General features: G+C 41.0%; 1 protein-coding gene across 2 annotated transcripts in view; it reads right to left on the bottom strand.

Annotated features, from left to right (window-relative positions):
- The window catches only part of LOC126336450 (uncharacterized), a 73,064-nt gene that overhangs the window by 34,193 nt on the left and 25,254 nt on the right, over nt 1-13,617 (bottom strand). For both annotated transcript variants that reach the window (XM_050000159.1, XM_050000160.1), the window contains one exon: nt 784-1,067. In XM_050000159.1, coding sequence (XP_049856116.1) covers nt 784-1,067 — 284 coding nt within the window. The remainder of the gene's footprint in view (nt 1-783; nt 1,068-13,617) is intronic.

Genomic DNA, 13,617 nt, shown 5'->3' with positions numbered 1-13,617 from the left:
TACAAGTCATCTAGAAAGTAAGATCCTGGCAACAAAATGGGGTAACTACCATTTTGGGCATTTGTAGTTTTAAATGAGAACATACACAATCTTTACTGAATTGTGAGCTGTGTATGAACTGTGGCAAGGTGAACAGGATCCAAGTGGCCACTACATATGAGGTTTGGGCATTTTTTTTATTTTTTGAGTGTGAAGTCATAACTGTAGGAGCAACTGGCCACTGCGAAATCTGTGATGTTCACAGGTGCAAGGAAATTAATGGAACAGTGATTAACAAGGAAAAATGAAGTGGGTAACATCAGAAGTTATGAAATTTGTGGAAATGGTAGTTGCAACAACTACAGAAGCAGACATGTTATGATGACAACACTTTGCCAATTTCTGTTCATTACATCATGAACAGTTTTATATTAAATCATTATAAGCGAAGATGGCTAACTGACATGGTGGTTGTATATAAAAACTAACTTCCTCTTAAAACAAATGTCTCAACAGTTTATATAATAATAGAAATTTTACATGGAAACTTACTTTCCTTCTGACTCTGGCATGTTTGTCATTGAATTGCATTTTTATCTTAATAGGGAATTAGTTTTTATATGTCATCATCATAAAAATCAGCCACCTCCCATTACAATGATTTAATGTAAGACTGTTGTTTAAGTTTATGGAAACTGGTAAAGAGTCACCGTTCACTAATCATACTTATGATTCTGACAGGCAAGTGGTTTAGAAAATTAACAAAGTCTACTTTTTATAATATGAGCATTTATTTGGAATTACCCTTATCCTTTGGGGACACTTGTTTTGACTCCACTTCTGGTTTATGGTGATCTTGTGCATAGGAAGATGATTCTGTTGTACATTCCTCTGGTATTCTGGGGGGCCTGTGCGACTGGGAAGTTGCTGAGTGTTGCATTTTCATGCTCTTTTCACTGAATGAATATGGCAGTCCATTAATCTGTTCACTTAGAGAGTCTTGTACAGCAGGTATGCTAGCTGTTGTACCTTCCATGGGTGATACTGGGGTAGATGTTTCCAGATTCACACCCTCTTGAGATGGAGAACTATAATGAAAATTATTAAGGCAGATTTCAACATTATTTTCATTCTGAAATGTCTATAAAGATATGTCAAAATTTGTGCATGACTAAAACAGATTACACACTACTGGTTGCAATAGCATTTCATAAATAATTTTTGCTGTAAAAGAGCTGTCTTAATTGAAGAGAAATGGCACAGTAGCTTGTTTACAGACATAAAATGGCTACTGTCTGATAATACAGGCACATATAAAACTTAGAAAGAACATCTTATGCAAATCTGTCACACACTAAAATATGAGCTGCAAGTTGAGAAATCAAGAAGGAATGCTCAAAAAGCAGCTGACCTATATTTAATTTTATGGACCTCGTTGCAGCACGTCAACCTTCATTAGAGCACCTGAGTTCCACAGATCAAAAATTTAAAAAATAAACACTTGCTGAAACAGACATATTGTATTTGCATTTCCATGATCAATGAACAATGCTAAATATGACTATATATTGACATCTTTATCATAATTTCTCTGCTCCAGCAAGTCAGATGTGGTTGGATATAACCCTATTCCAACTTATCTTGCCCTTTCACAGCTGTTACCTGATGCCAACTAGCATCCTGAACTTTGAAAGCCATAAGGATCTGTTTCTCCAAGGTTTCACAGTGTATCTTGGTATCTTGTGTGGGACATTTCAGTCTCAGTAAGCCTTAGAGGTCCTGTTGAGAGGCATCCTCTTCATGTACCAATACCAATGGATTCATTTCAGCTCCTAGCTGTCACTGAATATCCACATTCTATATTTTATTAACTTCTGCTACCTTTAGGCAAGAAGGGGGGTAATTCATTTCTGTTGCCTGGAGATGCTTTTATTTGAACAAGTAACTCTGACTGCTTCTGGTCCATATATTAGTACAAGTAGGAGGTGGGTTTTATACAGATTGATCTTAGAAGCTTGTAGGAATGTTCCATTCGAAACTATCTGACATAGTACATGGAAGAATTTGGAACCTTTTTGTATTCTGTTTCAAATTTCTTGCCATATGGTGTTTGACGAAACTGCACTACCCACATACTGCAAGTTGCCCTGCATGCCGATGTTCCTATCTTCAATTGTTAGATGGATTGTTGGAATGCTTTTACTCAATGCCAAATTAATTATCTTGGTTTTGCTGATTTTAAGAGCATTTTTGAGGGTTCTTCATGTCAAAGACCTAATTTGGTTTGTACCTACACTTCTATCTCACCTCAAAACACTGTCATTGGCAAAAAGTAAGAGATCAGCTATTTCTTTTAATTGATTTTACAACTTTATCCATTGTTATGATGAAGAGGAGTGGTGAAAGAATTTTCTTCTTGGACTCCATTCTTTGTTTCAACACAATGTGACTTTCCATTTTTGACCTGTATAAAGCTCTTGGTTTCAACATATAATCCTATTTCTCATGCAGTGATGTTACAAGGGATTTTCATACAATTCAGGCAGTCCCACATATGCCTGTGTGGTACATGGTCATGGGCTTTCTCAGTGTCTAAAAAATACTTACATCTTTGCGTGCTTCTCAAAGAGCATTCTTGTGGCAAAAATGAGGCCAGTTGTTGACATTTATTGTTGAAAATCACATTACCCATAATCAAATGTACTTTCTACAACTTTTCTTATTGCCCTGAACAAATTTCTGCACACTTCATGTGAAGTGATACAACATGTATAAGATATTAAAATAAAAAGAGTAGGCAACAAAATAAACATCAAAAGATACAAAGAACAGAAGCTGCAGGTTCGAATATCAACAGTATAAGGAAAAGGACAGATTGCTACTCACTGTAAATGTGACATGTTGAGTTACAGACAGGCACAATGAAAACACTATTGCACATTCAGCGGTTGGTTGAAGTCTTCTTCACATAAGGAAACACACACACAGTCATTCAGACAAGCAAGCACACCTCATGCACACATGACCGCCATCTCTAGCAGCGCAGACCAGAGTGTAACTTTTATGTGGAATGAAAGTAGAAATCTGGAGGGGGCAGAGAGGAGACTGGATAACAGGGTAAGGGTGGAGAAAGAGAAAAGCACTGCCTGACGGAGAATGCAGAGACTAGATGGAGGCGTAACAAGACTGCCACTTGGTGCAGCGATGGGAGGCTGCAGGACAGGGAGTCATGAGGGAGTGGGTAATGGGGAATGTAAAAGGAGAGGAGCAGGGAAGGGAAAAAGACAAGTGGGTGCATTGGCTGAGGATGGTACACAATGAGGGTGAGGGGACAACAATAGGGAGGTGATAAGATAGAGAAGGTGGAAACTGTTGGGTGGAGGGTGTGGGAACAGTAGGTCGAGGCAGGGATAATTTCAGGAGCAAAGAATGTGTTGGACAGGTAACTCCCATCTGCACAGTTCCAAAAAGCTGGTGGTGGAGAAGGGGAGGATCCAGATGCCTCCAGATGGCCTGGGTTGTGAAGCTGCAACTGTAATCAAGTTCAGCTGCATGTTGTGTCATAGAGTTGTTACTCTGCTCTTGGCCACAGTTTGGTGGTGTCACTCATCCTGGTGGACAGTTGGTTGTCAGTCATACCAATATAAAAGGTTGTGTGATGATGATAGCAGGGCTGGTATATGAAATGGCTGACAGGACAAGAATAGTAAGTGCTGTGTGGGTGGATTGGACATGTCTTGCACCTGGGTCTCCCATGGCGTATGATGCCTGTGGATAGGGGTTGGGATTGGGAGTGGCATTGAGATGGACTAGGATGTGGAAGTTAGGTGGGCAAAGGAACATCACTTTACAAGGGGTGGGGAGGACCTTTGGTAGGATGTCCCTTATTTCAGGGCATGAGGGTAGATAATCAAAGACCTGGGATGGTATTGGGTGATGAAGGGGACCCTCCTTTGTAGCTTGTTCTTGAGGGTGGTGTGAGGACTTGGGGTGGGGAGGGGAGGGGGGGTGGGGAATGGCACGGAAGATCTGTTTACAGAGTAGGTCTGGGGGTAGTGCCTGTCTGAGAATATCTTGGCGAAGGCTTCAGCACACTGGTCATGGGAGTTCTTGTCACTATAGGTACACTGTCACTGGTTGGCTTCTGCTTTGAAAGGAGGGTATACATACAAAATCACAGCACAGCCACAGGCACCCACATGGGTACTGTCCTAGGCCAACCAATTTATGGGCTGAGGAGACCTGCCTGACCTCCCAAAACGTCAAGCCCCTAGTCCGGTTCCGGTTCATTGGTAATATTTCCATCACCTGGACTCTGGTCAAGACACTCTATCCTCATGCCTTTATTACCTCAACATCTTCCCTCTACCTGCTTCGCCTGGTCCTACTCAATTTAGCGTGCCACTTCACTGGATCTTGACGTCCTCCTATCTGATGGGTCCATCCACACCTCTGTCAATATTAAATCCACCAACAGCACCTCCATTTTGACAGCTGTAATCCTTTCCACAGTAAAAGATCCATCCCGTACAGCCTGACCACCTGCCGACAGTGTGTCTGCAATAATAAGAACTCTACTGGCCAGTATGCTGAAGGTCTCACCAAGGCTTCATAGTCAGGCACTATGCCCCAGACCTAGTCGGCAAACCGATCTTCTGCCCATTTCCCTACACACCCTCATTTACTCTGCCCCCCCCCCCCCCCCTCAAGAACCAGCTACTACTCCATATTGGAACAATTTAACCACATTCTTCCTCAGGGCTTTGAGTACCTGTCATCATGCTCTGAAATAAGGCACATCCTATGAAATACCCTTTCCACCTCTCCTAAACCGTGTTCCATCACCCATCTAAGACCATCCCCATGTCACTCCCAATCCCAACCCCTTGCCACAGGGATCATAACCCTGTAGAAGACCCAGGTGCAAGACTTGCTCAATGCACCCACCCAGCACTTCCTATTCCAGTCTTGTCACAGATTTATCTTAGCCTACCAGAGGCTGTGTCACCTGTGAAAGCAGCCACATTATATACCAGCTCTGCTACAACCACTCCACAGCCTTTTTATATTGGTGTGACTACCAACCAGCTGTCCATCACGATGAATGACCACCATCAAACCGTGGCCAAAACCAAAGTAGACCACCCTGTGGCACAACAAGCAGTTGACATAACATGCTTGATTTCAATCTTTTCGGAACCATGCAGATGGAAGTTACCTGTCTAACACATTCTCCACTTGTGAAATTATCCTGGCCTCAGCCTATGGTAACCTAGTGTCCCCACACCCTCCACCTAACAGTTTCCATTCCTCTATATTATCACCTCCTCCTTATTCAAGTCCCCCTCACCCTCACTGTGTATCACTTTCAGCCACCTCACCTACCCGTCTTTTTTGCCTTCCCTGATCCTCTTCTTTTATACTCCCCATCCCCCCCCCCCTTTCCCTAACACTCTGCCCCCACAACCTCCTGTTGTTGTGCCCAATGGCAATCTTGTTATACCTTCAATTAGTCCCTGGACAGTGCCCTTCCCTCTTACCACCTGTATCCTACTATCCCTTCCCCCTCCCTGTCCCCTCCAGATTACTGCTTTTGTTTACCTGACAGTTATCTTCCAGTCATGTGTGCATGAGGTGTGCTTGCTTGTGTGAATGTATGTGTGTATGTGATTCCTTTTCTGATTAATGCTTTGGCCAAAAGTTAAATGTGTAATACTCTTTTTGTTGTGCAAGTCTGACCTCAATGTGTCATCTTTATGGTGGATAGCAAGCTATCCTTTACTTTATATTGTTAAAAGATACAAAGATATCAAGAAAGTATTACATCACAGAACATTTGCCTCAAAAGGAATAAAAGGATGTTGGAGAAATTTGAGAAAGATTTGGTGGACTAAATACACATGTCTTAGGCTAAAAATCATAAATTTTGAAAAAACATTTTTTCACAACATCCATTTATTGAGCACAATAGCAAGGTACAGGAGGCACTTAAAATAATCTCTCATCACTGATAAAAAAAATTACAGCTAATGACACAGAACAGTATTTTAAACTCAATAAATTTTTTATTAATGATGTACATTCTGCATACATGATAAAGGCAATCATTCAATAAAAGCCTTCACAAATTCTTTAAAATAATTTTTTTTAAGTGGACCTATCTCCACGTTAAGAATGTTCTTGTCTTTCAGCTTGGATATACAGTTTCATTCCCACAGGTTGAGGAGTCTGAAAATATACTTTTAGTAAGTGATAATGTAATTGATCAAAATAATTTCTCCTGAATAATACTATCTTGCTGTAAAAAGATGATTTCATTTACTACTCTTATAAAGAATATCCTTGTAGATAGAACTGAACATGTCACGCAAACAGAACTAATTCAACAGATGTAATGGTAATTTGGCTCTGAGCATTATGGGACTTCACTTCTGAGGTCATCAGTCCCCTGGTAATTTCAGGGGTACCAGTGGGACGTGTGGTATGATAGTTACTGTTTATTATATATTGGAAGCCCCATAAGGCTGTTCTCAGATAATGCACGTGTATAATAAGGCAGCAACTCCAAACTACGGTTATGTGAGTGCGAGGGCACACGTCTCATTATGTTATGCATTATGGTTTGTTCCCATTCCATTCATGTATGGACTGGGGAATGAGTGACTGCTTAAATGCCTCTTTGCATGCTGCGATTAGTCTAATCTGTTCTTCATGGCCTCTACACAAGCAGTACGCATCATGCAGTAATATTCTCCTCCTTCTCACTCAGTAATGGTTAATGATACTTTCTAAGTAGATTATCACAGTATAGATCGTATCTGTCTTCAGGTTTTTTAAAATGTTTTACTGGCATTCTCTCATGTGTTAGACAATCTATCACTACCTGTGCTACTGTTCTTTACATACAGTCAGTATCCTCTATCAGACGTATCTGGCATAGCCCCCACACACTCAAGCAGTAGTCTAGACTTGGTTGCATGAGTGTTTGTAGATCAAGTGGATTTTCCCAGTACCCTACCAATGAACCAATGTCTGCTGCCTGTTTTACTTACAACTGAGCATCATTCATTTCAACACCCCAAATTGTTACACCCAGGTATTTATATGAGCCGACTGATACCAATTGTGATTGTTATTTTTTTTTGTCACATGTAACTAAATTTCTGCATTTTCTTAAGCGCAAAAATGTAAATTTCTTAACAGTTAAAGCACATTGATAATTTTATCAAGATCAGTATAAATATTTGTGCAACATTTTTTTAGATGGTATTTCATCACCAATAATTTGATTATCATCAGAAATTTTGAGGTTACTATTAATATTGGCTGCTAGGTCATTACTATAACAAATGAAAAGCAAGGATTCCAGCAAACTTCCATGAGCCACCCCTGAAGTTACTTTTACAGCTGTTGACTTCTCTCCATCCAAGATAATGTGCTGCGTCCTCCCTATAAGCCTCACTCCAGCAGTCAGAAATTTTGTTTGATACTTCACATGATTGCACTTAAATTTGCAAGTGTTGTGGTATTGATCAAATACTTCTTGGAAGTCAGGAAATGCTGATTGCCCTGATCTGTGGCTTCACGAAGCCATGTGACAAAAATGCAAGTTGCGTTTGACATGATCAATGTTTTTGAAATCCATGCTCACTGGTGACACCTCATTTGAGTTCGACATGACCAGGGTTTTTGACATCCATGCTGATCAGAGATACCTCATTATGTTTGAGCCCAAAATATATTATACGATTCTATGAATATAATAGAAAGAAACATTCCACATGGGAAAAATATATTAAAAAACAAAGATGCTGTGACTTACCAAACGAGAAAGCGCTGGTAGATAGACACAATAAAAAAACACACAAACACACACACAAATTTCATCAGGAAAGTTTTTAGCAAACAGAACACACAGCATGTTGTTATCAATGGAGAGACGTCTACAGGCATTAAAGTAACCTCTGGAGTGCCACAGGGGAGTGTTATGGGACCATTGCTTTTCACAATATATATAAATGACCTAGTAGATAGTGTCGGAAGTTCCATGGGGCTTTTTGCGGATGATGCTGTAGAATACAGAGAAGTTGCAGCATTAGAAAATTGTAGTGAAATGCAGGAAGATCCTCAGCGGATAGGCACTTGGTGCAGGGAGTCACAACTGACCCTTAACATAGACAAATGTAATGTATTGCGAATACATAGAAAGAAGGATCCTTTATTGTATGATTATATGATAGCGGAACAAACACTGGTAGCAGTTACTTCTGTAAAATATCTGGAAGTATGCGTGTGGAACGATTTGAAGTGGAATGATCATATAAAATTAATTGTTGGTAAGGCGGGTACCAGGTTGAGACTCATTGGGAGAGTCCTTAGAAAATGTAGTCCATCAACAAAGGAGGTGGCTTACAAAACACTCGTTCGACCTATACTTGAGTATCGCTCATCAGTGTGGGATCCGTACCAGATCGGGTTGACGGAGGAGATAGGGAAGATCCAAAGAAGAGCGGCGCGTTTCGTCACAGGGTTATATGGTAACCGTGATAGCGTTACGGAGATGTTTAACAAACTCAAGTGGCAGACTCTGCAAGAGAGGCGCTCTGCATTGCGGTGTAGCTTGCTCGCCAGGTTTCGAGAGGGTGCGTTTCTGGATGAGGTATCGACTATATTGCTTCCCCCTACTTATACAAATGTAAAATTAGAGAGATTAGAGCACACACGGAGGCTTTCAGACAGTCGTTCTTCCCGCGAACCATACGCGACTGAAACAGAAAAGGGAGGTAATGACAGTGGCACGTAAAGTGCCCTTCGCCAAACACCATTGGGTGGCTTGCAGAGTATAAATGTAGATGTAGAAAGAGGGAAGGAGAGGGAAAGTCGAAAGGATGTGGGTTTTACGGGAGAGGGTAAGGAGTCATTCCAATCCTGGGAGCGGAAGCACTTACCTTAGGGGGAAAAAGGTCAGGTACACACACACACACACACACACACACACACACACACACACACACACACACACACACACACACACACACACACACACACACAGAGAGAGAGAGGCAGACATGTGTAAAGGTAAAGAGTTTGGGAAGAGATGTGTGCCTCTGTACTTCTGCCTTGACTGACATCTCTGTCCAAACTCTTTGCCTTTACATATGTCTGCCTGTGACTATATATATATCTTTGTGTGTGTGTGTGTGTGTGTGTGTGTGTGTGTGTGTGTGTGTGGGCGCGCGCGAGCGAGTGTATACCTGTCCCTTTTTCCCCCTAAGGTAAGTCTTTCCGCTCCCAAGATTGAAATGACTCCTTATCCTCTCCCTTAAAACCCACATCCTTTCGTCTTTCCCTCTCCTTCCCTCTTTTCTGATGAAGCAACCATGGGTTGCGAAAGCTTGAAATTTGTGTGTGTGTTTTTTATTGTGTCTATCTAACAGCGCTTTCTCGTTTGGTAAGTCACAGCATCTTTGTTTCTTATTATACGATTCTATAGCAGACAGATGTCACTGATAGGTTTGTGGATCACTTCTGCTATCCTCCTTGTTGACATGGGTAACCGGTGCTCTTTTCCAAATATTGGACATACTTTTTGTTCTAGACATCTAACAAATATTACAGTTAAAGAACGGCTCGCTCAGTCACAAATTCTGTATAGAATCTGAGAGAGATTCTATCAGGCCCTGGAGCCTTGTATAGTTCTAGCAATTTCTCAACATCATTGCCACTAATATCTATGTCACTCATCTTTGGAATAGTGCCAGAATTAAACTGGTGCAGTACTTCTTTTTGTTCCAGACATCAAACAAATTTTACAGTTAAAGAATGGCTAGCTTAGTCACAAATTCTGTACAGAATCTGAGAGGGATTCTATCGGGTCCTGGAGCCTTGTATAGTTCTAGCAATTTCTCAACCTCATTGCCATTACTATCTATGTCACTCATCTTTGGAATGGTGCCAGTATTAAACTGGTGCAGTGCTTCTGATGTCCTTTTGTAAAAGAACATTGGAAAAGAGACTTTGATGTTTTTGGTTTTATTCGGCTACCATCACAGTTCCTGTGTTGTCTGTGAGTGTTTGGACACTCACTTTTGTAGCTTTATATATGACCACAATTCTGTTATAGTAGTTGTCAAAGGCATAGTGAATTTCCCTAACAACAGTCAAATGTGTTTCACTTAGTATCTCTCTATCAATTGCCCTTGCACTCTGATAATAATTCTTTTTACAAATGCCACATAATCACTTATACCAGTTTTAATGTGGCTATTCTCAAAGAGGTCTGGTCTATTTGTTGCCATTAGATATAATATATTTTCATCACAAGTAGGCTCCAAACTATTTGTTCCACATACTTTTCAAAGAAAGCATTCAATAGGTATTTTTTTTTTCAGGATGCCTTGTCATGTACACCACTTACAAAACTTAATTACAGAACTATAGTTTATTCTGGAATGCTTAAAGTCATCTCGACTGGGGAATTTACATACAAAAGTTTCCATGGGTAAGTCTTGTGGTTGACAGAAGGACCTAATTATATGTTTATGTTCACCCTTGAAACAATCTTTTCCAAACTATCTTGCTTGGAGCCTTCACTTTTTATCTCAATGGATTTGAGTTTTTGTCACCTATAAGGAATACACCACCTTCATTTTCTGTGTGTCTAAGGTTTTGTTTGTGTAAATGATCCAGTTACGATTTTTTTTCTGCTTCATGTTTTCAATTCTGTACTCAAAAAACCACAGACACATTACATTCCGTTGTAACAGCGACCGGAAAAATCGCGAGGTTGATGTGACAGAAAATGCGGCGGGACCCGCGGAGCGGCCCGCGAACAACAACACAACGGAGAGGACGGACACGACCAACGAAGGACCTTACGACAACTACAAGAACGAGACAACAGAGTCAAGAAAACCTAACTAGACAACCACGTCCACTTGTAAACAAAACATGAAAGTAAATACGCTGTCTAAAGCGGGGCGATATGTCCAGAGACGTACACAATGTTAGACTGACTCGCTGAGCGAGAGGCAGGCTCTTAAGTAGTCTATCGGGGATGCCGCTATTGGCCGCTGCAACCACATGTTCAACAGTGGCGCCCTCGCGCTAAATGCGGGCAAGGAGGTGCGCGCCGCCACAGCTTACGGTGCGATGATGCAGAGACCTCTAGGGGTCTTTGAAGTCCATGAGGTATGGCGGGGATTCAAATTCTGCAGCGCGCAGTACCAGACATTCGAGGATACTACATGGGCCGAAAGACTGTAGGCATCCCACTATAAGGCAGAAGTTCTCCAATTTTACTGTAATGATATTACATGATATATATATATTTTCTTCATTTATGCTGTAACATGAGCTCTCAGAATTTTGTGAGGAAGTTTCTCCAAAACGCACACTGTGCTTTTTTCCAGCATCTTTGCCAGTAGTCTTGTGAACTTTCCTGCGACATTCTCATGCTGAATAAGCACACAACTTCTCTTTTAACTGCCACTGTCTTAAATGAGTCCAATATCATACGTTATAGACCATCAAACAATACTCAAGAACTGCACATAAAAGATTTTGTATATGACTACTTCAATGTTTGAATTACACTTCCTTAGACCTCTTTAAACAAATTGTGAGCTGGCACTTGTCTTACCCATGACTAAACTGATGTGATTATCCAAACTGATACTCTGGTCAACTGTGACTGATCACTGATCACATAGTGAAATTATAGCAAATTTTTCAGCTTAACTGAGGTGATCCTGTGCCCTGGTGGAACTGCCAAAGATGTGCCATCCCCCCTCCCCACATCTGTAAAACTAATTTCTGCAATTAGAAAAAATAAAAATAAAAAAATAATTTGCAAATTTTATAATTTTTTGTGGAAGATGTAATAAAAATGGAGTAATATTTCCAAATATTACTTAAATGAACTAAGATGATGAAAAATATTGTACACAAAAATTAAATGTATTATTGTAAATAAATTACAAATTGTATAAACTTTTTAAACATAAAGAATTTAAACCAAAATCTATACCTTATCATTTATGTTAATTATTGATTATTGTTTTATAATCACATATAATAAAGAACAAATTTTATTTGGTTCTTAATAAGTTGTTGATCAGAAATTTAAAAAAAATAGGTCAGAATTATGAGCCAAGTAAATATTCCATTCCATCGAGAATTGGGTTTTTATTATAATTTTACTATTTCCTTGCTTGGAGCTTAGTTGATTACATCAATGAAGTAGAGTTTAGTTACTGTGTTGTATCCTATCGACAAACTAACAGCTTTGATGCATACTCCACCTTAATTAGAGTGTATCATCTTTAATTTGCTGACACTGTGTTCACAAGAGTAGCAGAGTATAGATGGCTATAGACACAATAACTAAAAAAACTCCCATATTATTATATATCAGCCACAGAATGCTTATTCTTGACTTTGTCACAGCACCCACTCTCTGAAGTTGGGGATCATATGATACTGTACCTTATATGGTACCAGCATGTGTTTCCATTTGTGGGCCAAGGGAAAGGCTACTTCTTGTAGGCAAAAGATGGGAACACCGTGGGGCAGGAGAATGCACATACTCCTTCCTGTTAATTCTTAAACCGTCTTCCATTTCCTCTTTTTTATTTTTCCTTTCAGGCCAGTTTTTGTGCCCCTAGCTTCATCTGTGAAGAGCCTCGTACACCCACAGAAACTATTAACTTGTCTCCAAGACTTAGATAAAGCATGATACAGAATGCCCGAAGTTTTGGATGCAGGGTCCTAAGCTGTTAGTCAGTGTGGTGAGTTGAAATCTATAATTTTTTTTGGAGAGAGAGAGAGAGAGAGAGAGAGAGAGAGAGAGAGAGAGAGAGAGAGAGAGAGAGGGGTGGGGGAGGGGGGAGGGAGGGAGGGAGGGAGAGAGAGGGGGGGAGGGAGGGAGGGAGAGAGAGGGGGAGGGGGGAGGGGGGAGAGAGAGGGGGGGAGGGAGGGAGGGAGAGGGGGGAGGGAGGGAGGGAGGGAGAGGGGGGAGGGTGGGAGGGAGGAGGGTGGGAGTGGGGAGGGAGGGAGGGAGGGAGGGAGGGAGGGAGGGAGAGAGAGGAGAGAGAGAGAGGGAGGGAGGGAGGGGAGGGGGAGAGAGAGGGAGGGATGGAGGGGGGGAGGGAGGGAGGGGAGGGGAGGGGAGGGGGGAGGGGGAGGGGGAGGGGGAGGGAGAGAGAGAGAGAGAGAGAGAGCGAGGAGAGAGAGAGAGAGAGAGAACTGTCCAATAGTGGATTACCATCATGCTGGAAAAAGCATTATTTTTCAAGGAAGAACAGTGTTAAAATAGATAAGTAACCTTAAAAGTCACATTCATGACAAGTTCCGCAGACATTCTGTACCAGGCGACATCATAAGCTGTTTTCAAATGAAAAAATGCATCTATATGATGATGCTCACACAGAAAAGATTTTTACGGATGCTTCTGGTAAGACCAAGTCATCCATTGAGGAAAGATTGTATCTGAATGAACTGATTGTGACCCAAAAGGTTCTAGAAATCAAGAATACATAGAAGGTAATTAATACTCTCAAAAATGCTTTATGAAAACCATCTGGATTGGTACACATTGTACTAAGTTTCGGCATACCTGTATCGAGGTGCTTTACTTGG

This window comes from Schistocerca gregaria, chromosome 2, assembly GCF_023897955.1.
Source record: "Schistocerca gregaria isolate iqSchGreg1 chromosome 2, iqSchGreg1.2, whole genome shotgun sequence".
NCBI lineage: Eukaryota > Metazoa > Arthropoda > Insecta > Orthoptera > Acrididae > Schistocerca > Schistocerca gregaria.
The sequence above is the reverse complement of the archived record's forward strand: the minus strand, read 5'-3'. Positions and strand labels throughout refer to the sequence as shown.